The sequence below is a fragment of the Tamandua tetradactyla genome, chromosome 8 (assembly GCF_023851605.1).
Source record: "Tamandua tetradactyla isolate mTamTet1 chromosome 8, mTamTet1.pri, whole genome shotgun sequence".
Lineage (NCBI taxonomy): Eukaryota > Metazoa > Chordata > Mammalia > Pilosa > Myrmecophagidae > Tamandua > Tamandua tetradactyla.
This window is the reverse complement of record NC_135334.1, coordinates 80,007,141-80,033,128: the sequence shown is the minus strand read 5'-3', so window position 1 is coordinate 80,033,128 and position 25,988 is coordinate 80,007,141. Positions and strand designations below refer to the sequence as shown.

Sequence of the window (25,988 nt, the reverse complement as noted above, 5' to 3'; positions counted from 1 at the left end):
TTTCCTTCTTCATCTCTAAAGGTCATCCACCTTTCTTTTATCATCTGTGCTGGTTCAAGACTGTTATGTACCCCAGAAAAGCAATGTTCTTTTAATCTTAATCTAATCTTGTGGGGGTAGACCTATTGCTTAGGATGGGACCTTTTGATTGGATTCTTTCTATGGAGATGTGACACTGCCCATTCAAGGTGGGTCTTAATCTATTTACTAGAGTCCTTTAAGAGAGCTCACTCATGGCTGAGAGGAGCTAGAGAGAAATACCCTGGGTGCTAAGCAAGAATTCACAGAAATAGCCAGAACTGGGAGAGAGTCAAGGGAAGCTAAGAGATGAAATCCGGAGTTTTTGCGAGAGGAGCTAAGTGAGGGCCCACAGGTGCTTGGCGAGAAAGCCACTGGAATAAAAAACTGGAAGTAACAAACTGGTAGCAAGGATCACAGACGCCAGCCTTGTGCCTTCCAAGCGGACAGAGGTGTCCCGGCTGTTGGCTGCCTTTCCTCCAAGAAGATGTCCTCTAGTTGGTGCCTTAATTTGGACATTTTCACAGCCTTAGAATTGTAACTTGTAACTTAATAAACCCTCTTTATAAAAGCCAATCCATTTATGGTACATTGCATTCCGGTAACCTTAGCAAACCAGAACGCTGTCCAAATGGTATAAAATTGCTTAACTTTTTACTTTTGTATTTACAGTGACTTTAATCATGCAAGTAGTTGTGCAGCTTGACCTAACAGTAACCATCTCCCCTGCTCCCTCCCAACATGAATTGCCACAGCCAGCCCATTGCTTCCAGATATCCCTAGGTGAAAATCAAGCCTTGGTAATTCCATCAGATAAATTTCTTCTGTGAATTTCCTATCCATATCCTTTGCCAATTTTTTTTATTGGCTCTCTGCCTTTTCCCTCCTTATTTGCACAGTTTCTTGTATTTTGTAGATATTAATCCCTTGTTGATATTAGATATTGGTGTAAATAATCCACTCCCAATCAATTAATTTTGGTATAGTAAAAGCCATCATAAGTGCTTTGTCTTATGATGATTTGTATTATGATTTGTAATTTGAGAGTCTTGTTTAAGAAATCTTTCTCCAACTCTAGATATAAATGTATTCTTCAGCATTAAGGTTTTTAGGCCATCTGGACTTCAGTGTAAGTCTGTATTCTAGCTATATTTTCTTCCATAAAATGAGCCTGTTTTTCAACACTGTCACTGAGGAAATGACATCATTTCCCTACTGTTTTGTGGGCTTCCTTTATTCTAATTCAAGTTCCATAAATACAAAGGTCTCTTCCTGAGATTTCTATTTTGTTCTCTAGTCCATTAGTCTGTTCTACTATCAGTACATTCTGTTTTTAATTACTGTGACTCTGTAGTATTTCTTCTTATCTGGTAGGGCAAATTCCTACTCCTAGGAATATTCTGTATTCCACGGGATGGTAGAAGAGGGTAGAATTAAATTTGGTTCAGTCTCTTTAGGTTTCACTTTTTTTCCTCTTTGAAATACTCAGAATTTCAAATTCATCCCCTTCTAACTCTGCTCCTCTCCAAAGTGACATCTGAGTATAGAAGGAAAGACTTATGTGACATCCTGATATCAGAAGGAAGGGGTGCTCTGGCCTAATAGTGGTACTTGGGTGTGCACAGTGGGAATCTTCTGGGTATGGTTCACTCAGTTGTGTATTGAGTTTGTGGTCTTGCCTTTTTTTTCTTAGCTTTGGCAGGGTCTTGTGTCCCTCCCTGCCAATTTGCCTCCTCTCAACAACTCTAGTGCTACACAGCCCAGTAATTCTCTGCCTTATCCTCTGTCAGGCCCAAAGGCTCTGTACTCAGTTTCCACACCATTTAGACACCAGGGAAACCCTCTCCCTGATCTTTCACTCTCATAATGCTCTTGGGGCTACAGTGAGTCTACATTGCATAGCAGTTTCCTTCTAGAGCCTCGCTAGGGAAACAGGCAAAAGCCTCTTTGCCCTCAGTACCTCAGTTTATCTATCTATTGTTCCTCCCTCTCCAAGACCTCAAAATCTCCATTCAGATTGATTTTATACTCCTTCCACTCCTGTGTCTATTCCTACATTTCCCCAGTCCATCAGGACAGAAGGAGGCATATCCCTTCCCATTGCCTTCTTTCCTTTCATTGTCTAGGACTTTAATTTCCTAGGGAGATTTTTATTTACCCAGTAGAATTCAATAATGAAATTATCTGGGATATTTTTACATAGCAGTCATTGTATCAGGGCAGTTAAGTGATACTTATTTTAATCTCTAATTGACTAAGTTTAACAGCTTGGCTGGATATAATTCAAGTACAGATTTCAATCTAGAGAATGGTATGGATTTGTAGAAAATACTCTTTACTAACCAATCTAAGGTGTTTTTACAGTTATCTCACTATTTCTCCCTGCTCTCATTGGAGGATAAATAACAGTGGTGGTGGGTATTAAAGGAAGGTTCATTTACCCAGAAAGGACTTCTCTAATGCTCTACTAATATCCCTTGAAGAACACCCATGTCCATAGTTACCCATGGAAAAGAGAAGGATTTTTGTGGAAAGTGAAGCTTTGCCCTCTCTGTTTAGCCTTTTGTTAAAAGATATCAGTTGCTCCAGTCACTGGGTAGTGGCATTACTGTTTATGAAAATGTTGTATGCTCAGTATACACTTCTCTCTGCATTTCCTCCTATCATATTCTTGGTATCAAGCTGTACACTGATAGAGATAAGTGTTCCCTAGAAAGTTTTGTGCTTGGGGATAAGGAGACAAGCCCATGTAAGGTCTTTAGCTCTGCTATACTCCAATACAACTTTTATCAAAGAGACTTGTTCTGGGAACCATGCAATCATACAACTAATAATAACTCAACATAACAAAGCAGAGCTCTTAATTCCCCACCCTAAACCTGTCCCTCCCTCTAATTCCCATCTCCGTTAATGATGCCATGAGCCACCCAGTTTCTCAAGCCTGAAATCTATAAGAGTCATTGTTTTGGATTGTTGTGTCTCCCTAAAAAAATATGTTCAAGTCCTATCCCCTGGTCCTGTGAATGTGATCCTATTTGGAAACTGAGTCTTTGGAAATATTATTAGTTAAAATGAGGCTAAATTGGATTAGAGTGGGCTCAAATCCCATATGACTGGTGTCCTTATAAGGAGAAGAAATTGGGACACACAGAGGATGGCCATGCGATGGAGGCAGAGATTGAGTTATGCTACATGCCAAAGAATGCTGTGGATTACCAGCAAACTACCACTAGGACCCTAAAGACTTCAGAGGAAGCATAGCCCTACCCCCGTCTTGATTTCAGACTTCTAGTCTACAACGTTGTAAGAATAAGTTTCTGTCATTTTAAGCCATTCAGTGTGTAGTACTTTGTTATGGCAGCCCTAGCAAACTAAGACAGTCCTCTAGAATCTTCTTTTACCCTCACTTTCAGTATACAATCCATCAGAAGTCCTGCTGGCCTTACCTCCAAAATATTTCCTAAATCTATCAATTCTCCATCTTCCCAATTAGGTCCCTAGTTCAAGCCCCATCATCTTTCAATTGAATTATTCCAATAGCCTACAAACAGATCTTCCTACTTCTTCCTCTTGCTTTTCTACCATCCATCCAGCAGAGTGATCTTTGAAGAATGTAAATCAGATCATGTCATCTCTTGCCTGATACTCTGATAGATTCTCACTATGCTTTAAAAATACTAGCTCATTATCATGACAAGGCCCTAAGTGATCTACTTTTTAAAATACCTTTCCATCATTTTGTGTGTTCCTGTTACATATTCGGTTCCTTGAAAACGCTGAAGTTGTTCCTGTCTCAAGATCTTTATGCTTACTGAAGGTTCTACCTGAAACACTCCTCCTAGCTCTTCATATAACTAGCTCCTTCTCAAATGTTCAGGAGGCTTTCCCTGACCACCTAAACTGCATTAACTGCCATCCTCTAGTCACTCTCTGACAAAAGATCTGTAGGCTACTGGAATTGCCCTATTTTTTTTTTCATTATAGTGCTTTAAAATTATCAAAACTAACTTATTTATTTATTTATTTTTTTAAAAGCAGAAATTTATTAGCTTACATTTTGAGGTCAGGAAAATGTACAAATCAAGGCATCATAAAGGCAATGCTTTCTTCCCAAAGACCAGCTGCTAGTTATCCCTGGCTCTTCTGCCATATGCTAAGGTACATTGTTGTGTCTGCTGGTGTATTAGTTTGCTAATGCCGTCAGAAAGCAATATACCAGAAATGGAATGGCTTTTAAAAAGGGAATTTAATAAGGTAAAAGTTTACAGCTCTAAGGCTGTGAAATGTCCAAATAAAGGTAACAACAAAAGATTACCTTCACTCAAGAAAGGCTGATGCCATCTGGAAAACCTCTGGTAGCTGGGAAGGCACATGGTTGGTGTCTGCTGGTCTTTTTTCCTGGTTTTACTACTACCAGCTTCTAATGTCAAAAACTAACTTATTTTTATGTTAACTTTTTATTGCCTTTTTGCCTATGTTAGAAAAACCTTAACAGTGCCTGGAAGAGCTTCTGGCTCAGAGGGAGTGATCAATAAATAATTGTTGATAATATGTTGCAAATAATGAGCACAGGACATTGTCTTATTTGGCTTTTGTGTTTTTTTGTGTGTATGGCTCGCTCAGAGAATTCATAAGGGAGAGATGGGTGGTAGCACAAGATTGGGGAATTCCCAATAATGCCATTAAATAACTAAAAACCTCTTCAAAAATTTCCTTTATGGATTTAGCACAAGTGTGTTAGCCATTTGCCAATCTGTCTCACCTGTTGTGATACAAGGCTAACACCAGAACTCTCTCTCCTCAGAGTACCCGTACTTGCCTCTCCCCAGTTGCCAGCTATACACACTCTCCACTGTGAATACACCTCTGTTCCTAGATGTGTGCATCCTGCTTTGTCCTCAGTGCGCACATTGTGCTCTCCCCTGAGTCCATCATATTCTGTCTTCTCTGGGGTCTGCTTTTAAATCTCAGGAATCTTTCATCGAATCACTCCAACTTTATTTTGGTTGAGGGCTCAGAGCAGGGGTGGGCTGCACACATGGACTCTCCGTTGGGCACAGGTGGCGGGACTGAGCTTTGTGGGCAGAGGCAGGTGCGCTAAGATGTTCCGGCTGTGCAACTTCGTGATGCCGAGGGGCCCTTCCATGTACACAGGACAGGAGTACACGGCCAGGCCCGCTGCAGGTGGCAGGTCCTTGGTGACCCGGGCCTGCGTGCTGACGCTGACCGGAGGCAGAGGGCTAGGCTGGCTGGAGGTACTGTCCTGCAAGGCCCCAGCTATCGGGTCCCACTCGGCGTGCAGGAGCTGTAGCCCAATCAGCAGCAGCCCCATCTCTGGAACCCGAGGATTTGGGCCATTCTCCACCTGGGGGAGCCAGAGTTTGGTCAGGCAAGGCTGGGAACCTGGGGTCTTGGAGCTGGATCTGAGAACCCGGCGGAGTCGGGAAAGGGTAAGCTAAGGAAGAGGCAACATGGGATAACTGTGGAGTTAGGGACTTCGGGGGCGCAAGTGGGAACGAAGGGGCTGCGCGACGTTACCCAGAGGTGCAGAGGATTGCTGTTCAGCTCCTGACGTTTATGCGGTGCGTGACTGAAGCCCAAGCTTTGGCTCCCGGGAAGATTCCGGCTGGGAGGATCCTGGTCCCGGGCGGCCATTGCCAATACAGCTTCCCAACGCAGTGCCAGTAGCAGGCAGCGCGGGCGGCGAAAGGCTGACAGGTGGAAGACGCGCTCTGATATTACGGTGCCCGTGCCTGCGGCAAGGTAGCGGACCAACAGCTGTCCACGGCGCGACAGTTGTCGCAGCCAGTGCCAGGGCGGCTGTGAGCCGGTAGGCGTATGAGGTCGCCAAGGCGGAGGTAAGCGACCAATCCAGAGAGCCTGGGCCACAGCAACACAGCGCCGGGAGGCGCATGGGGGTGCACCTTTCAGCTGCTGCAACAGGCAGTTGAGGTCCCGTTGCAACGTGCTCACCAACTCGCTCAGCTCCAGTGTCTCGGTCTCTAGAAAGCCCTCCAGAGGCCCCCGCGCATCCGGCCCTAGCACCGGCCACTTGGCGCCAAACTCACGTTGGCGAGTACTCTGGGTCAGCAGAGTCTGCAAAGACTCCAGCCTCCGCGCGGCTTGCACTAAGCGTTGCCGCAGCCGCAATTCGGCGCGCCGGGCGCCCGGGCGAACCACGGGAACCCAAGCCGGTGAGCTCCGTTGTAGCGCACTCAGGAGAGCGCGACTCTGGCGTCTCAACAACCAGGCCTGGGGGCCCTCACTCAGTCCGCAGACCCGGGGTTCAGGTGGTGTGGGCAGTAGATGCATCTGGGCCTTGCACTCTGCCATAGCATCCAGCTCTCCTAGCTCTAGTGGGTGGAAGTGAAGGTTAAGAGACAGATGGACTCTCCTCTGACCTAAGGCCACCACCCCATATCAGTGCAAATATTGTCCCCTCATCTACCTTTATGGGTATCACTGTCCACATACCTATGGGGCTGGCGTTACATTGCACTCCTCCCCACCCCAATACAGATTCCTAAGTGGGACTTACCTGGGCTAGGCATCAGAGTGGCCAGCAGATACTGGGGGGTGTGTGGATGGGTCCAGCCTCCACTGCTGGGGCTCAGGCAGGCTTGGGTGAGGCTCTTCAGAGTCTCCCTGTCCTCAGTGTCTCCCAAAGGACCCCCGTAGAAAACAGAAGCTGAGGATGAGGTCAGAGCCACTCAGTTCCAGTCCCTCCAGCTTCCACCATTCCCAAAACCTAACTTATGAATTGTGTTCTACTCTCTCAGTACTGCCACTCCCACCCCCACCTCTTTAAAGCTATCCTGGGTGCTGATGACTGCCTGGGGACAGGAAGGGCCTCACCAGCCAGTTCCTGCATGGCAGCACTGGGATTGCTGAGGCTGGCCAACAGCTGGTCCTGGGTCTGAAGAACCTGGATCAGGGTCACTTGGCTCCTGGGAAAAGGAGTGGGAAGTAGGATTTCAAATGCTGACTGTATGTTGAGGACTCACATCTTTATCTCCAGCGCAAACCTTTCTTCTGAACTCTGAACTCATGAGGACTTACTAATCATTGCCACTTGGTACCTCAAATATGACTTGCTTTCATGAAACCATCATTTTCTCTAAAAAACCAGTTCTATCTCCTATTCCAGTGGATGGTACCCCACTAGTCACTCAGTTGTCCAAGGCAGAATTCTGGACTCCTCTGTCTTCCTCATCACTTATTTATTCTCTCTCCCTACTGTGATTGCTCTAGGCTTTACCACAGATAACCACTGTCTCTCCTGGAGACTGTCACAGCGGTCCTGAGACTGCTCTATTTGCCTCCAGCCCTGCACACTCTTATTCATTCTCCACACTGCAGCCAGAGTGATCTTTTCAAAAGACAAACAGTTTCATATTTCTTTTATTTAAAATCTTTCATTGGCTTCTCAGTGTTGTCAGGATAAAATCATGTCCCTTGCCAAGGCCTAAAAGACTGTTTATAACCATCCTCACTTCTGCCTACTCAACCTCCAGCATGGCCACCTTAGCCACACTGGAATCTTCTCCCTCCTGCTGAGCTTTTTTCCATCTGCTCAGAAAGGCCCCCTTCCCACTTGATCTGCCTTTGCTCTCAAGGCTCAATTCAAAGTGACATTCCAAATTCCTTGGAGATGCCTTCCTTGACTTTCCCCTTGCCCTCACACTTTGGAGCTCCCCAGAATGAATTTTTCTTACTCAACCCAGCACATACAAGGTATTGTTTGCCAACTAACTAGCATGGGAGGGGTCCCTCACCAGCGCCCCCTGTGTGCCTGCAGCCTCAGTCCATAGAGCTGGCGGTGTAGGAGGAGGCCATGTAAGAGAAGTAGAGGCAGTGCCTGGGTAGATGTTAGATTGCAGAGTCCCTGCGGGACTACACCTAAGCTGTCGATCAGGATACGGCTTAACTCCAGGGACTGGTCCCAGAAAACAGGCATGGAGTGGTAAGTCAACACAGCTGGGGAGGTAGGAGAGCGCTGGGTCAGCACAAGGCAGTTGTCCCCTCCAGAATGAGAACCTGTAAGGAGAGGTTCCTCACCTGGCAAGGAAGCAATAGCCTCTGCAGACACAATAAGCCAAAGACGGAAATCCCTGTGGACTGTGGCCACATTCCGGCTAGCACGTTGGGCTGAAAGCAATTCTAACTCCAGGTCTGAAACCACTAGAGATCAGACATGGGAGTGAGATCAGGCCTGGGGTAAGAGGTCAGGCACAGGTCTGGCATCAGATTTGAGGCTTGGAATCAGGAGTCAGACACAAGATCAGAGGGATAGGCTTGGGGCTAAAGGGTCAGTATTGAGACCTGAGAGTTCAAGCTCAAGCCCAAGTGGTAGGGTAAGGTCCTGGTTTCCATCTTTTAGGTAGCAGACCTACCCTTGGCTCCATCACACAGGTCCAGCAAGGGCTGTAGTAGCTCTTTTGGCCAGTGGGGCATCAGATGACAGTTATCCAGCACCAGCCAGTACCCCTTGTGCATAGCCTGGCATAGAGTGTGGACTACAACTGGGATCGGATCCCAGGCTTCAGAGCCCAGGGCTATCACCTGCAGATGTTTCTGTCCCTATGGACCAACAGACAGATGGCAAGGTGACTAAAGTGATCCTGGAGTGACCTAAGAGACCCAAGGTAATATCACAAGGAAACCCAAAGACCCTGAATAATCCAGAAAGATCCATGAGTATGTTGGGAGGGAGTGCCCACATCTGATCCCAGCTCATAGGAGCCCCAGGTCACTCTGTGACCAAGAGGCTAGGCTCAAACCTGCTCATGCTTGGCAGCCAGTTTCTGGATGACAGTGAGAGGATGCAGGGTGGCTGTAGGATGGCCAGGCAGTGGCAACAAGACCAGCATGGGTTGAGTAGGCTGACTGTACTCCAGGGGCATGGTGGGGGTGCCCAGGGTTTCATCCAGAGGCCGGCCCAGGAGGCTGGTGGTGAAGTCTACCAGGGCACCTGCCAGACGGTCAGGTCGGAGTACACGCCACAGGATCAGTTTCTGGAGGAGGCTGAGGGGATCAGGCCCAGGCCCAGGTGCAGGGCCCAGTACTGTGGATGACAGTGACAGATAAGCCTGCCAAACATTGGAGTGGCCTGCCAGGGACGCACGTAGGCCAGCAAATGGGGGCAAGAGCTCTAACATCCCACATTCATGCCATGCTCTCAGCCCTAGCCAGGCAGGTCGAGCTAGACCCAGGACTGGCTTGCTGTGGCCTGTGCTGGGAGAGGCTACCAGTCCAGGCCAGAACGCCAGCCTCTCTAACTCTGATGCTTTCCCTGCTACTCGCAGCAGGGCTAAAGCACCCAAGGCACCCACCAAGGGCACTTGGGTGAGACCCAGTGCAGCCACAGTGCTGCCCAGGAACTGGTGGGTCAGCTGTGCTCTCAGCTGCAGTAGACGGCTGGCTAGGTCCTCACCCTGCTGAATCTCACGCTGATTTATGTTATCCAGAGCCTTCTTGGTGGCTGCCAGCCACTTCTCTGGGCTCATATGGAAAAGTGGCACCATGTTCTGCAGTGAGCTGAGGGCCTGAACCAAGGCTATTCCATGCTGGACCACACGCCGATAGGGTGCCCAAAATACCACCTCATGCTGCCTCAGGTCTTCTAGCTCCTCATACTGGGCACGCATCTGACATAGCTTTGTCTGGGCCCTCAGGATGATCCGCAGGAACTTAACTGGTTTCTGGTGTTCCAAATTCTGTACCAGCAGCATCGCCAACAGCTGCTCCTGCATAAGTCAACTCGTTGCATGGTTCTGGCCCTTTCCCACCCAGTCAAGTGTCTACACTCATCTTCCACCTCCATAACCTAGGCCCCTCCAATGCTTATCCCTACCCATAGACTGGGGCCCTTGACAGCACCTCAGCAGCCTCCATGGCTTCGCAGGTATCTAGGTATCTGGTCTTTAGATCTTGCCAGCAGGTCTTGAGCTCAGGAGACTCTATGCACATGATTTCATGCAGCATCTGTTCTTCTAGTACTTCCACATTCAGGCCCAAGTCCAGCACATTCAGCCCCTTCAGCAGGTTACAATCTAGTACTAGGGATCATATGGGTGATACTTAACCCCTTTTCCTTTGCAGAGCTGGGGATGGGTGGGTGAGTGGGCAGTACAGGGAATATGGTTTCCTACTGTGGTCCTGAGCCTGCTCTAGGTCAGAGTGTTAGAAACCCTCTTAAAGCCTTTGTATGCCCACAAGGCTGTGCTGGCAACATGCCTGATGGGCCTTACCTTTTCTCAAGGCTCTGAGTGGAAGAGTAGTGCTCAGATAGAGACAGAAGCCAGGCTGCACCTGGGGTGGGCTCAGTTGCTCCCGCTGCAGCAGCTGTTGCAGTTCTTGGCACCCCAGGCCCAGATCCATGTTGGTCAGTAGCACGGGCAGGCCTGTGAGGGGGAGACAAGGGCACACTATCCACCATCCCAGCACCCAGAACACCCCCCACCCCCATCCAAGATCTGGTTCTGACCAGCTCCCCACTGGCTGATAGGAAGATTCCCTGAGGACTTTTCAACATAGTTAGCGCCTGTGAAGGATGGAAAATGAAGTCAGATTGGAGTATGAGACCTGTGGGGGTCACAAAATGGGGGCAGGCTAGAGAGGGACATGGTGGGTGGGGACCAGTTCTCACCACTGGCAGCTGCCTCCCGGAGCTTAGGACCCAGCTCTGGGTCAGCACCTGAGAGCACATGAAGGTAGGGAAGAGGTAGAGGCTGAGTCTGAGAAGCTAACTTGTACTCATTCTCTCTCTTATTCTCTTTTTCTGCTTGTTCATTCTCCTCTTGCTTTAGCTCCTCCTTTTTCTTTTCCTTCTTATTCTCCTTTTCCTTCTGCTCTCTTATCTTGTCTTCAACCTCATCGTTCTTCTCATTTTCATCATAATCCTCTTCCCTGTCTTCCTCATTGCCCTCCACATCTTGTTTTCTCATGAGGCCATTACCTGTGGCAAGAAGGATGCAGAGGAACTGTTCTTGGGGAGGAATTAGGCTTCTGGGGAGTACTGTTCACCCAAGGGCCCCATCTCATGGGAATGTTCACAGAAGGACACCTTAGAAAAGTTGCTTAAGCTCTCTATGACTCAATTTCTTTATCTGGCATTTTCCTATCAACCCCAGTAAGATGGCATTGATATTAGTGTCTACCTCATAGGGTTCCTGTGATGATTAAATGAAATAATGCATATAAAGTACTTAGACTGGCACATAGTCAGCCTCCTATAAATGTCAGCTATCATTATTATTGCTCTAAAATTCCAAGGAGGGGTTCAAGTCATCCCTGAAATCAGCTCCGTTTTTGCCCTTCCTCTAGGTTTGTTAAATGAGTTCATGAATTTCCCTTTTTTACCTAAGCTAATTCTGTCATTAGCAACTAAAAGAGTCCTCCCTAATATAGAAATTGGTGCCTAGTAGTAACTTGTAAGTAAAAGGCCATACACTGTGGAATTAGTTAAGTCATGGGTAGTGTGACAGACACAGATGGTTGGCTAAAAACAGCCATTCCCAATTGCCTTCTTGACTATCTCTGCTTCAGAAGCTGGAAAAGGAAAACACTTGTTTTTTCTAGGTTCTTTGCAGGTAGTTAATGCCAAATCCTGGCAGAATTTTGGCACAATTAATTTCCTTCTTATTCTTTCCCTCTAGCCCCTTGTACCGGTTTGAAAGTATTATGTATCCCAGAAAAAAAATATTTTAATCCTGATCTAATCTGTGGGAGCAGCCTTTTCTTTTAATACTGATTCAATAATGTAGGTTGGAAATTTTTATTAGATTATTTCCATGGAAATGTGACTTTAGATTAGATGGAGTTGTAACTCTATTCATTCCAGATGGGACTTGATTAATTTGCTGGAATCCTTTAAAAGAGGAAACATATTGGAGAGAATCAGAAATGACAGAGTGGACAGAATTTCAGAGCAGAGCTGATACAGATGCCAGAACTTGGAGAACAGAGATACAGATGTTTGGAGATTCTTGGAGCCTAGTAGATGTCACCATGAGATGTTAAGCAAGCTGGAACCTGGAGAGAGCCAAGGGAAGCTAAGAGAAGAAAGCCAGCCCTGAAGAAGCAAAGTGAGGAACCCCCACAGGAACAGAGGCTGAAAGCAATGGAGCCCAAGAGTAAGGGACCAGCAGATGCCAGCTATGTGACTACCCAGCTGACAGAGGGGTTCCTGACCCATTGGCCTTTCTTGAGTGAAGGTAACCTCTTGTTGGTATTTTAAGTTGGACACCTTCACTTCCCTAGAACTGTAAACTTGTAACTTATTAAATTCCCCTTTATAAAAGCTGTTCCATTTCTGGTATACTGCATTCTGGCAGCCTAACAAACTAGAACACCTCCTCCATCTTCAAGCCAGCAATGGTCCTTAAGATCTGAATGCTCTTTTTTCTCTCCTCTCTGCTTGTAAAGGCTCATCTCATTACATTGAGCCCACTAAAATAATCCAGGGTAATATCTCTATCTTAAGGCCAACTGATTAGTAACCTTAAGGACATCTACAAAGTCTCTTTTGCCATCTAATGTAACAGTCTTGGCATAGGAATTAACACAAGAGGACAAAGGTCTTGGGGCCAAAATTCTGCCTACCACATTTGGCCAGCCAAATTTCCAGAAGTTTTTCATTTCGTTTTGTTTTCCTGACAAAATAGACAGAAATGACCAGTAGCATTTCTGACAAGAGGCTTGGAGATATAGCAGCTATCTTTCAAATATGACAAGTATATTAGATTCCTAACGGTTGCTGTAACAAATTACCACAAACTTGGTGGTTTATAACTACTGAAATTTATTCTCTCACAGTTCCGAAGGCCAAAGTCTGAGGGCAAGGTGTCAGCAAGGCTCCACTCCATACAGAGGGTCTAGAGAATAATCCTTCCTTGCTTCTTCTAGCTTCTGGCAGCTTTGGGCATTCCTTAGCTTGTGGTTGTATAACTTCAGTCTCTTCCTCCATCTTCACATGGCCTTCTCCACTGTGAGCTTGTGTCTTCTGTCTCTTATAAGACACTTGTCATTGGATTTAGGGCCTACCTGGATAACCCAGAATGACCTCATCGGTAGGTCCTTAATCTAATTACATCTACAAAGATCCTTTTTTTGAATAAGGTCACAGTCACAGGTTCCAGAGATTAGGATATGGACATATCTTTTGGGGAGCCACCATTCCACCCATTACTGTGTGATGCCAACATGCTAAGATTGTACAGTAGAAGACAGAAGGAACCTGGTGCTTGAATGTAACACTGAAGCTCCGCACCAGCCTGAACTGCCTAACTCAGTACTTCATATGAGATAAACAAATCCTTATTTGTTTAGGCCATGGTAAATTGTGGTTTTTTTCTTTTTGTTGTTGCTGTTATTTGCACCCCTGATACAGTAGTGCACCCCTGATATAACAGTGTGTTGGCTGGGGCAGGGCAGGGGGTATTGAGGGAAAGAGATGGGTGGGGAGGTGAGGATTTTTCTTTCCCTTGCTGGGAAGCTGTCTAGGTTGTATAGTGGTTAAAAAATTGGATTGTCTCAAGGGACTGGAACCAATTTCCACTGAACTTTATGGACTTAGAAGATATTAGAACATGCTGGCTACTTCACTACTTAGATAGGTGAGAAACAATCTTTAGAAAAGGCTTTGTAAAGGGAATTCCTTTCTGGTCCTTTCAGGTAATTCCATCACAAATGATCAGATACTCATGCATCTTGCTGATTTGTAAAAACCAAATTCTCTACCTCATGTTGCATGGAATAGGAGAGTATGTGATTTCAGAGGAGTCTGGGGAATCAATCAGGGAAGCTGAATCCTCCAGATCCCTCCCAAACACTTCTCTCTGCATCCCTTGCTTGACAAAGATAATGGTCCCCTGCCCCCAGTTGATTTGGGTGCAGCCAAATGATAGGGGCCACATTCCATGGCAGATTAGCCTAAACTCACTACTCAGACTATTTTCTTATTATAGCTCTGAGGTGAAGACAGAAGTTTAGACAGATGACAGTAAGTTAAGGTTTAGAGGAATGGTTGGAGTCCCCAGCACCATTGTTAAGAGATAGAAGCATTGATGATAGGGGTTAAATTAAAAGATGAGACTGTACCAAGATTTCTGTCAATGGTTAGTGGCCAATAGAGTCCTTGAAAATGAAACCTGCAGGGAAAAGATGACATTTATTTAAGGGAATTACTCAGAAAACCCCCCAAGTCTGGTAAAAGGGATCTGTGCTTAATGTTAAGGCAAATCCAGAGCCCCTATACTCATCCCAACAGTGGGATGAGTGGGCATTTAAGGCAGAACAGTTCCAAATAGGGAATTCCTTCCAATGTTCTTTTCATAGGTATCCCTGAGGACAATGGGCAAGGAACCCTGGGCAACTGAACTGATTAAGAGCTCACTTCATAGCCAGCAAAGTGATGCTAATCATTTGCTTCATTATCTCTGTCTGGCATTATATGGTATATGCTATAGACCAATAAGGTGTTTCTTTATGCTTTACCAGTTTCTAAACAGGAAGTTTTTTGTACTTACCAAGGTCTTGCTTCATTTTGTATATCAGGTGTGTTTAGCATGGTGAGATTTAACATATAACCTATCTATCATAGGATATAGAACCATGGAGAGCCACATCCTGATCTGATCAAGAGTAATGAATATTACTCAAGTCCCTGGACTTAGAATTGGATGCAGAAGCTAGATGCTTCTTAAGGATGTCTCTTATAAGGGGTGTGTGTGTGTGTGAATTCACATATAGTTACACATGCAATAATTTTATAATGGGCATATTTATAATGGTATATGGGGCCAATGGAAAGTTGTGCTGTTCAGCCAAGAGGTAGACTGTAATAGTGGTAGCAGTGATACATTAGTAGTAATAATGGCTAATGCTTTTTAAGGATTTATTATATATTAGGCCATTATCTGAGCCCTTTAACATGTTATTTTACTTACTACAACATTTTATGAGATGAATATAATTAAGACCCTCCATTTTATTGGCAAATCAACTTAAGCTTACAGAAGTTAAGTCTCTTGACTCAGGTCACATAGCTAGCAAATGACAGATATTTCAACCCAAAAAGTATGATTATAGAATGCATGTTATAGACCCCCTTGACCATATACTGCCCATTATGGATGTCTGTTATTCTGACCAGCACAATCCCCAGTCCCTTCTTCTGAGAAATATAAATCTTATCTTTCTTTTCCTAAGAAATGTTCCTTCTAATACTCTACTCTGATGGAACACTGATCCAAGCAGGGCCAATAGAAATAGTCCACCAGAGGCTGTTTTATATATGTATAACCTGGTATTTAGAAATAAGAATGGGGTCAGTTGAGTCAGGATTAAGGTAATTCTGAATACAGGGATAAGGAAGACATTGCCTATATTTCAGTACTTCACCTACTCTTTGAGACCAAAGGAAGAAAGTTTTATTATGTCCAGAACCTAAATTTTCTGTAGCACATAATCTTACTCAACCTGTCTGGATAGATCATTTAAACAATCCAAACACAGGGAGCCCAAAATAAGAATGAGAGTCTTTAATCCTGTATCATTTAATATAATGCCTAGATACATCCTAGAGTATATTAAGCAGATAATTAAAAAGTATTGGCAAAGTCCCTTGAGGGACGGGAGAAAAATTATGGAACTATTAAACTTAACCACCTGGGAAACCCCAGATACTGTGCCAAATATTAGGGACACCCAAATCAATAGGCCAAGTCTTTGATCTTGAGGCTTACTCTTGTGAATCTTGTATATGTAGTGGAAAACCTTAGCCTACCTATAAGTATGCCTAAGGGTCACCTCGGGGATACCTCTTTTGCTGCTCAGTGGTCTCTCTCTAAACCCAACCTGCAAGTGAAACCATTGCTCTTCCCACTTTGTGGGACATGACATCCAGGGATGAAAGTCTCCCATGGCATGGGAAATGACTCTGAGGGATGAGCCTGGCCCTGGCATCATGGAATCAACAATGCCATTCTGCAAAAAGGGGGGAAAGAATATCAATGGCTGAGAGTTTAAATAGAGTCAAGAGACTACACTGGAGGTCACTCTTACACATGGTTCAGTTAGACATTGCTACCTATCATAACTTGCCAACCCCCAACCAAAACCATTCCTACCAGTCCTAAAGAATACCTAGGGCACTGTATAAGATTCTATAACGTTTCCAAACAATAGGGCCACTTTTCCAAACCTACCCCCTCCAGATGGGTCCCTGGACCAGATAATTCCTGAAATGCAAAGGGGCCAACTTTACCAGAACATCAACTAGTTCCATCCCCCTATTCCATATTATCAACAGCCCCATCCAACATGAAAAAGTTAGAATGGGCATGGCCCAAATACCACTAAAGAGCAGGAGAAAGATCAGAGGTGATGGTGAAGTTATACAGAGAAGGTCAGGTTTAACAAACGAGTATGAGTGCTGAATATTACACTGATATTTCTTTTCGCCTTTAGTATCTTAGAGCAGCTAGAAATAAAAACCTAAAATTGTGGAATTGTAACCCTTACCAGACTCTGAAATCTGTTCTACAACTAATTGTTGTGACAAACTTTGAAATTTATTACTTTTATGTGTATGTGTTATTTAAAGAGAAGAAGGAGTATAACAGAAAAGATAGGATTTAACAAATGAGCATGACTGCTGAATCATTATATTGATATTTCTGTTGGTCTTCAGTGTCTTGGAGCAGCTAGAAGAAAAATGAAAAATTGTGGAACTGTAACCCATATCAAACTTTAAAATCTGTTCCATAACCAGTTGTTAAAATGTGCTTGGGAATTTACTGCTTTTTTGTATATATGTTTTATTTCACAATTGTAAAAACTGTTAAAAATAAAAAAAGGAAATGGTCCCCCAGAATTTCTGAACATGGAATAAATTTAGGTAGTAAAGTTCTGAATTGTGGGCCAGGTTTCCAAAAGTGCTGAGTAGACCAGGGAGTTGAAAGAACATGGACTGGTCAGTCATGAGGATTCAGAATCATTGCATTGTGGATGAAAAAAATCTAAATGTGATCAAATTTATTAATATAGTATAGGCTGCTGGTGAAACCTGGGATATCCTGGACACAAATGTTTAGTGTCTTCATTATGAAAGGGAAGACAAGTGGCTGAGAGTGTTGGGCAGTCAATCACCCCAGAAGCATTGCATTTATCCTTGGGCTTACCTCTGACTTCACTGGGGGCTGAGACCAAGGGCCAATTCTCTTCCAGAGGTAGTGGGTTCAACCAGGTGAGGGCCTGGTAGCTGGGGTCAAGCAGCAGAGGCCAGCGACAACTATGGTAGTGGGTACGACTTCGCAGAAGTAGGCCTGCCAGGCGGGCAGACTTTGCCTGGGGCTTCATGTCTCGGTCCCACTGGTGTTGTTCAGAATCAGAGCTCAGCAAAGAAAGAAGGCTGAAGGGAGAACGTGTGGGCAGCAGGGGCTTCTGTGGCACGGAAACAGATTTGTGCTTCTGCATCAGTGCCTGTGCAATATCATCTGGGCCCAGGTCTTCCTGAAAGCCCCTACACAGAGCCAGCCACTTATCCAATAGCTCCTGGCGTCGCAGTGGTGGGAAGGGACCCAGGTAAACGATGGCGGCTGAACACAGGAGGGCGTCCCCAAATACAGACATGCAGTGCCCCTTCAGCTTCTGGAGTGGAAGGGAAGACCAGATGGTATACAGGCAAAGTGAGGAGGGTAAAGGTAGAGGGTCTGGAGGAGGGGGCACAAAGCAGAATATGGAGTAAAGTATGGTAAGGAAAGGGGAAGAAGGAGACAGAAGAAGGTGGTGAGAGCACAAGGAGGAGCAGATGAGTTGGGTGCGGGGACAGAAATAAACTATGGGGAAAATGTGAGAGGAGGGCTGGTTACCTGGAGTTCTTTGGTCCAGGACTGCATGGGTGTGAGGAGTGCAGCCTTTATGGGCCACTTGTAATATTGGTCATGCTGCATCCGATTGAGATTCTCCACTATACGGATGTGGGAGGCCTGGGCATCCTCCATCTTCTTATTCAGGACTAAACTGTGCTCTAGAATCTCCTGTACCTGGAACTGGTAGCAGCCCAGGCGCACCTGCTCCCGAGCTAGTGTCGCCTCCACCTGCTGCAGCAGCAGTCCAGTAGGCAGTCCCCGGCGCCGTGCCAGCCCATAGCGTAGAACGGCCCAAAGCCAGGCTGTCAGGTTCGCTGCAGGTACACTTATTGCTCTCAGGGCCTTGTCGCTCATACCTGGACTCCTAAGACTTGTGTTTAACTTTATCAGCTCTGAGTCCGTCATCTTCTCCTTGGGGAAGAATACCAGTTCCTGGGAGGATGTGTATTAAGGGGATGGGGGAAGACATGGATGCTTGGAACCTTGACCCAACAACCTTGCCCTGACAAGTCTCCCCTTTATCCCTATCCTGTCCTCACCTTTCCATTGTGCCCCACCTTCCCTACCTGATAAAAATCCTCAGTGCATAACAGTTGCTTGGCATTGCTCCAGCCTGGTTCACAGTGGAATAGGTCACACAGTGCATCGGTCACCCGGACCACTGATTCTGGTGGTGAGCGATAGCTCCGAAGCTCCTCGACATCAGCCACCTGCAGCTGGCTCAGAGGCCCCAGAAAGGCCTGGCCCATCTAAATGAGGACAGATGTACTCTGAAGTGAGCTCCCCATCTGTCCTTCTCTTTCTCCAAGGTGTTACCAGGAGAAATCAACTCCTCCCAGGAGTCCCCATAAGGGGCCACTCTCAAAGCTATCTTATTATCTGTGCCTCCTTCCCCTCCATGACAGGTTACCTCATCCTCTCCTTTCTGTTGTATGAAGGGTTGTCCTCTCCCAAGAGAAGAGCAGAGCAAGAAAGGCAGCAGGAAAGGCACACCTGTTGCAGAAAAGCATCCTGCTGGGCCTGCAAGGCATCCCGCTGCTTGGCCAGGTTCTCAATGAGGTTCTCTTGTTGTTGACACTCTGCCAGTTGCTGTTTATACAGGAGCTTGTCTTCCTCTAACTGCTGACGAAATGTGCTGAGGCTCTGTGAACAGAGATCCAGGCCCTGTAACTCCAGATCCTGGGCCTAATGGGAACACCCCATGGGCTTGGGATATTGATAGTAAGGTGACCAAGTTTGACTTTGGGTCTGTCACTTACTTGTCTATGAGTTATACATCTACTCATACAATCCCAAGTTGGTGGTTGTCCTTTTTGAAACTGGCCCTCATACAGCCCCGTGCAGTCTGAATCCAAAGCCTATGTGCTTAGCCATTATACTATTCTCTTTATCTTACGTGACCCATTAGTGGAATTTTTCACAGTAGACAGTTCCTTCCCTCTTGAAGAATTTTATTCCATTGGCTTCATGATTCTGTGTACTCCTTGGACTCTCCAATTTCTCTGGTTGCTCTTTCTCAGCATCTTCCTTTGCCACCTCTTAAATATTCATCAGCAATTTTTTTTCAGGGTCCCCTCTCTTCTCACTCTACAGTTCTACATGTTTTCCCTAAATTTAATGGCTCGGATTACAATTTATATTCTAACTTCCAAATATCTCTATCCAGATTCTCTTCTATGCCCCACACCTCTGTATACATCTGCTGAGTAGAAATCTCTTGGATGTCTTACAGGCCCCTCAGACTCCACATGTCCAAAAATGAATGTATTGGTTGTACCTAATCAGCTCTTGCTCCTTTCCTCTTTTTTTGCCTCAGGGAACTGTGGCAAAATATACCCAGTTTCCCAAAGAAGAATCCTAAGTATTCCTCTTGACTCCATCTCCTCTATTCCTCCAAACCCAACCCATCTTTGAGGTCTTTTGATGCTACCTCCTATATGTCTGTTATGTCCACCCTCAACCCCAACATCCACCACTTGTGTTCACTCTCTCTAGCTCCTGACTTCCCACATTGCCTTCCTAACTGGTTTCTAATTCCCACTCAAATGCAAGAAATGTGAATTTGGAACACATGAGCTTCTCTCTTTCAGCTTTCTCTCTCAGTTGAGCATCTCAACTGAGTCTTGAGCTCTAAAGGAGACAGCAGCAGAGATTAGGGGAATCCCCCTAGGGGAAAAGATAACTGGTTGATAGGAACTAAAGTTCAGTCTGATTAGTTCCTCTCAAGTCTGCTTCTGGGCTTCTGTTTTGATATCATTGTGCAAGCCTCTTAGTCTTTTCCCTCTTACCTTGCTAGAGACTTTCAGCTCTTGTTGCAAATTGAAGACCAACTTGGTGTGAGCAGTGTGCTGCTCAATTAACATTTTCAGATTCTCTAGGGCATTCTGGATCCTGGAAATACAATGTTCCAGTGAGTGAACCTGAGAGAGAAGAAGGAGGTACATTGCAAGGAATGGAGCCACTCACCGCTGAGCCTTGCTCCTTGTCTGTAGGATAATCTGTTGCTGCATCAACAGAAAGGTGTCCAGGAGATCTAGGAAGGTCTTGGGAGTGATGAGTGGCAGTTGAGGGCACAGGTGCTCATTGTAGCTGGTAGCCGAAAGGTGGATGAAGGCCATGGCTTTGGCCACATTTGGGATTGAGGCCTGAAGGTCTGGGTACTTTAAGGAACCTACAACAAGCATAGTCTCAGTCTGATCTTGTGAGCTTGTAAGGAAATTGGAAAGGAGAGGCATCCTCTTCTAGCCCAGGCAGGAGGGCAGAAAAGATAAAAGGGTCTTGCTAGATTCTAGAGAGAGAGACTGAGATGCAGGGCCTGGATCTCTGTTCACAGAGCCTCAGCACATTTCATCAGCAGATAGAGCAAGACAAGCTCCTGTAAAAACAGCAACTGGCAGAGTGTCGACAACAAGAGAAGCTCTTGTTGTTATTACCTCTTAGGTAATAAGCCTTATTAGAATCTGGTTTAAATGGGTGACAAGGACAGGTAAAAAGGACTCACCATCATTAAGGGGTAGACTCTGAATGCTTCCCAAGTGGTGCTGGGCTGCACTGACCAGGGCAGCTTCATCCCAGGGTTCATAACGGTCAATACTAGCAATGGCCAGTTGAAGGAGCCTCAGGAACAGGGTGGAGGACAGCTGGTTGCGAGCCTGGTCATCTCTGACCAGGATGAACAGATGCAGGTGGCTGCACACTTGCTGGTAAAACCTGTGGACCAGGGGCTTAGATGCTGTCCTCCCCTTTACCCCTGTTTACCCACCTAGGTCCCAATCCAAACCCCAACTCCTAAGCCCTGATTTTCTGGGCCCTGAAAGTAGCCCAAGATTTCCTTTTGACCTTCTGGCTGTGATTGATCAAGAGCAGAGTAGACCCTGGTTAGGTGGTACATGACCTTACCTCTGTAGCACCATTTCCTTTCTGATGTTCTGCTTGACACTCAGGTTATCTCTGGGGAATTGTTTCTCAATGCTGTCCAGATCTGCCTCTGTGTACTGGTCAGGGAAACTTCCTGAGGTTACCAGAGCCAGGAGGCGATGAAGGGTGGTGAGATTCACATCTTCAGGCACAAGCAGGGCCACTGACTGGCCTAACATGCCAGCATGCCAGCTGGCATCCTGCAGACACTGGAAAATGGCCTCCTCTGACCCAGATGGCAGATGGAAGAGGCGAGTCTGACAAATACTAGTGGCCATTGTGATGGCAGTACGGCGCCCAGTACCCAAAGCCCCTGAAAGCAGTAGGCCATGCTGCCGGGGCCTGGCTAGCACCCGGACTAGGCGAGTCACATGCTGGGCCATGGAGCGGCATAGGGCAAAATGAGGCCTTAGCCTCAGCTGAGCAGCTGAGGTGGCCAGCTGCTCCTCCAGTCTCTCCCACTGTCGCTCCAGATACAAGTTGGGACCCTCGGAGTTGGATCCCAGTTTCAGCTCCTGACTGAAGATCAGATCTGAGGGCTTTTCCTGGGGGCGGAGTAGTAGCACTGGTAGCAATAAGGGTGTAACTATGTCCATTCGGGATGTCTTCTGCCACCAATCCTGGGATCTCTTTTGTTGGAGATTGCAGTTGGTCATCATGCCTTCCTCCAGGCTTATGCTTTCCATGACCTCCCTGCTTATTGATCTTGTAAGATAACTGACTGGTGCTAAGCTTGAATTGCTGTAATGTGAACCTGTGGGGACTTGAAGGCCATAAGGGTCCTCCTCTTCCTCAGTCTCACTGCCACTGTTGCTTAAGTCTTCCCACTGAGCCAATTCTCCTTCTGATTCCACTTCGGGTACCTTTTCCTCCTCCTTGTCTTCCATATGTTCCTTGCCTTGAGGATCAGAGCCCCAGCAGAAGATGGACTGAGCTACTTCTAGGAGCAGCTTGCTACAGTGGGAGCGTTCTCTAGGGCTGTCCAGCCGGTCACAAAAGGTCCTCTGTGCCTCATGCAACCAAAGTCGCACCATGTTGCGCATGGCCATCATAATGGTCAGGCGGGTGCCACGCAAGCCTGACACCCGGTGCAAGTGCTCCTGGTGGTTAGGGCAGGTCACAAAACCTCGGGAGCCCACTCTAGTTGGTAGGAGCTGCAGGCTGCCCAGCAGGTGGCTCACAGAGTGCAGGGAGAAGCGGTAGTGTGGGTGGACAGGTGAAGGCATGAAGCAGCTACGCACAGCCTCCCAGGCATCCACCGAGGCCTGGACCAGGGCTTTTGCCAGAGTTCCTTCTCGCTCCACAGAGGGAAAGTGCTCAAGCCAGGCCTGGATGCCGGGAGTGTGTCTGCTCAGCAGTGTGGCCTGGGTCATGCTGCCCAGGGCCAGCACTGTGAAGCGTCGAAAGAGGCGTGGACACAGTGGGTGCTCACAGCAGCCTGGCACTGTGACAGTGGCAAGGAAGTTGATTGTAGGCTGCAGGGTCTGCAGTTCCAAGGTGGTGTGGGTGTATACAGTGCCATCTATGGCCTGGCGCAGAGTCTCCAACACTGGTTGGCAGCTTTTCTCTGGGTCTGTGAGACATGAAAAATAACAGTGAGGACATGAGTGAGTGTCACCCTATCTCACTGGGTCTGCTTCCAACATACCCTCACCTATCTCACTGGGTCTGCTTCCAACATACACTCACCTATCTCACTGGCTCTGCTTCCAGTATACACAGAGAGCTATACACAGGAATTTTGTTGGGATTTGGTCATGTCTGAGTAAACTGTTTTCTCTTCCCCACACACTCCCTAAAATTGAATACACTTCTCTCTTCTCCAAATCCTACCTCTATAACCAATTATTCATTAACTGAAGAGGAACTAGGAAGGTTTGAAAGCTGAAACATATGGAAAAATCAGACCTGATCACAACAGGAGGAAAAGTATAATCACCTCAGACAGAGAAAGTAGAGTTTTATCACATGCACATTTTTAAAAAAATCAACTTAAGACATGATTTACATAAAATAAAATGTACACACTAGAAATACACAGTTCAATGAGTTTTGAAAGAAGCATACTGTGGTGTAACCACTTCCCCAATAATATACGAAACATTTTTATCAACCCAGAAAGTTCCCTCATGCGTCTTTGCTGTCGATCTCTCTGCCACCATCATTCCAGGCAAAAACTTTTTGATTTCTATCTCAATGGATTAGATTTGCCTTTTCTAGAACTTTATGTAAATGGAATCATACAGCATTACTCTATTGTGTCTGGCTTCTTTCATACAGCCTGTTATTGAGATTCATCCGTGTTGTTGAGTACCGTAGTAACTTGTTTTGTTTTATTGCTGAGTACTATTCCATTATGAAAATACTACAATTTGTAGAGCCATTAACATATTGATGGGCATTTAGGCTGTTTCTAGGTTTTGGCTATTCTGAATAATGCTACTATGAACATTCATCTATAAGTTTATTTGAGGACATGTGTTTTTTATTTCTCTCAGGGAAATAACTGCTAGCAATTTAACCATATCCCTCACAAAAGGCATGTTCAGGTCCCAACTCCTCATGCTGTCGATGGGAATACATTCGTAAATAGGTGTTAATTCAGGTAAAGTGTGGTCCAGCTGAATCAGCCTGGGCTTTAATTCAAATTACTAGAGTCTTTTAAAAACAGAATGCAATTCACATATATAGAGAGAAAACCAGGGGAAAAGACCAGAAGTGAACAGAACCTGGAGGAGAAAGAAGACATAGCCATGTGCCCTGTGTCATGTGACAGAAAAACCAAGGACCAAGGATCACTGGCAGCTAGCGCTAGAAAGCCACAGTTTTCTGAGAGAAAGTATCACCTCGCTGACACCTGAATTTCAGACTTCTCCTAGCCTCAAAACCATGAGCCAACAAATTTCCATTGTTTAAGCCAACCCATTGTTTGTATTTATCAGCCAAGAAACTAAGACAATACCTATGAATGGAATTGCTGGGTCATATGGTAAGTGTAGGTTTAATTTGATAGGAAACTGCCACATTTTTTTCATTGCAGTTGTAGTATTTTATGTTTCCATCAGCAATTTGTGAGAGTTTCGTGTTCCACATACTTGCAAACGCTTGTTATTGTCAGTCTTTTTAGTTACAATCACTCTAGTGGGTCAGAAGTACTATTTCATGGTGGTTTTTATTATGGTTCTGTGATGACTAAGGACAGTAAGCATCTTTTCATGTGCCATTGGCAGTGCAGATCTTCTGTGAAGTGTCTGTTTAAGTCTTCTGCCCATTTTAAAAAATTGAGATGTAGAGGGAGGAGGGCTGGGGACACATATGAAACCAGAAGGAAAGATAGATGATAAATACTGAGATGGTATAATCTAGGAATGCCTAGAATGTACAATGATAGTGACTAAATGTATAAATTTAAAAATGTTTTTGCATGAAAAAATGGAGATGTCTGTCTTTTTACTGGGTTGTAAGAGTTTTATATATTTTCTCCCTGTTATTGGCTTTAAAAAAAATCTTAACAGTTTTTGAAGAGCAAAGGCTTTTTTTTTATTTTGATAAAGTCTAATTCAGCAAATTTTTTATGGTAAGTGCTTTTTGTGTCTTATCTAAGAAATAATTGCCTACTCAAGTGTTTAATTTCCCGACTGTAGAAACAAATACAAGACAATGGGTTGGGTTAAAGAATAGAAGTTCACTGGCTCATGGTTTTGAGGTTAGGGGAAGTCCAAAATTGAGGCATCAGCAAGGAAATGTTTGCTTCCAAAAGACTGTGGCATTCTGGGGTTGGCTGCTGGCAATGCTTTCATCCTTGGCTTTTTCTTCTCTGGGTCCTGTGGCTTTCTCTATGTCTCACACTGCTTATAAAGGACTCCAGTAATTCAATTTAAAGCCCAACTCAATTCACTGGTCACACCTTAACTAAAAATAACATCTTCAAAAATAATATTTATAATAGGTTCCCATCCATAGGAATGGATTTAGATTGAGAACATGTTTTTCTGGGGTACATAATTCAATGAACACCAAGGTCATAAATATTTTTTACCAATATTTTCTTCTAAAAGTTTTATATATTTAGCTTTTACATTTAAGTCTGTGTTCCATTTATAGTTGGTTTTTGTATAAGTTTTATGATAGGATTCAGGTTTATTTTTTTTCCATACAGATATCCAGTGTTCCAGGGCTGATTTGTTGCAAAGATTATCCTTTCTCCCAATGAATAATCTTGGCATATTTGTTGAAAATCAATTGACCATGTATAACCACATATTGGATTCTCTGTCCTGTTCCATTAACCTATATCTATACCCCTAAATGAATACCATGCTGTCTTGATTGCTGTAGCTTTATAGTAGTCTTGAAATCAGCAGTGTAAATTCTCCAACTTTGCTCCTGTTTTTTAATGTTGTTTGGTCTTTTGCATCTCCAAATAAGTCTCAGAACAAGTCTGTCAATTTCTACAAACAAATCTTCTCAGACTTAGTATATTAGCATTGCATTGAGTCTATAGATCAATTTTGGTAGAATGGGCATCTTTATGATACTGAATTCTCTGATCCATGAACATGCACATCTCTCCATGTATTTAAGTCTTTAATTTTCTCATAAATATTTATTAATTTTCATTGTACAGGTTTGTATATCTTTCAGTAAGTTTATTCTAAGTGTTTTAAGCTTTTAGCTGAT

The 25,988-nt window shown here is 45.2% G+C and overlaps 1 protein-coding gene across 16 annotated transcripts in view; it reads right to left on the bottom strand.

Moving 5' to 3' along the window:
• Positions 1–4,026: 4,026 nt before the first annotated feature.
• Positions 4,027–25,988, bottom strand: part of DNHD1 (dynein heavy chain domain 1) — an 88,045-nt gene continuing 66,083 nt past the window's right edge. For 11 of the 16 annotated variants that reach the window (XM_077113806.1, XM_077113808.1, XM_077113805.1 and 8 more), the window contains 20 exons: positions 21,291–22,881; positions 20,893–21,101; positions 20,358–20,562; positions 20,180–20,282; positions 18,885–19,034; positions 18,458–18,640; positions 17,892–18,323; positions 17,202–17,670; positions 10,667–10,975; positions 10,505–10,561; positions 10,269–10,421; positions 9,898–10,076; positions 8,799–9,764; positions 8,412–8,598; positions 8,077–8,199; positions 7,794–7,995; positions 6,874–6,965; positions 6,557–6,706; positions 5,557–6,371; positions 4,027–5,383 (listed from right to left, as the gene is read on the bottom strand). In XM_077113806.1, coding sequence (XP_076969921.1) covers positions 5,033–5,383; positions 5,557–6,371; positions 6,557–6,706; positions 6,874–6,965; positions 7,794–7,995; positions 8,077–8,199; positions 8,412–8,598; positions 8,799–9,764; positions 9,898–10,076; positions 10,269–10,421; positions 10,505–10,561; positions 10,667–10,975; positions 17,202–17,670; positions 17,892–18,323; positions 18,458–18,640; positions 18,885–19,034; positions 20,180–20,282; positions 20,358–20,562; positions 20,893–21,101; positions 21,291–22,881 — 6,926 coding nt within the window. In that variant the 3' untranslated portion in view covers positions 4,027–5,032. Of the gene's footprint in view, positions 5,384–5,556; positions 6,372–6,556; positions 6,707–6,873; positions 6,966–7,793; positions 7,996–8,076; positions 8,200–8,411; positions 8,599–8,798; positions 9,765–9,897; positions 10,077–10,268; positions 10,422–10,504; positions 10,562–10,666; positions 10,976–14,118; positions 14,169–17,201; positions 17,671–17,891; positions 18,324–18,457; positions 18,641–18,884; positions 19,035–20,179; positions 20,312–20,357; positions 20,563–20,892; positions 21,102–21,290; positions 22,882–25,988 lie in introns of those variants that run through there. The other 5 variants (XM_077113813.1, XM_077113815.1, XM_077113810.1 and 2 more) reach the window with 5 other exon arrangements.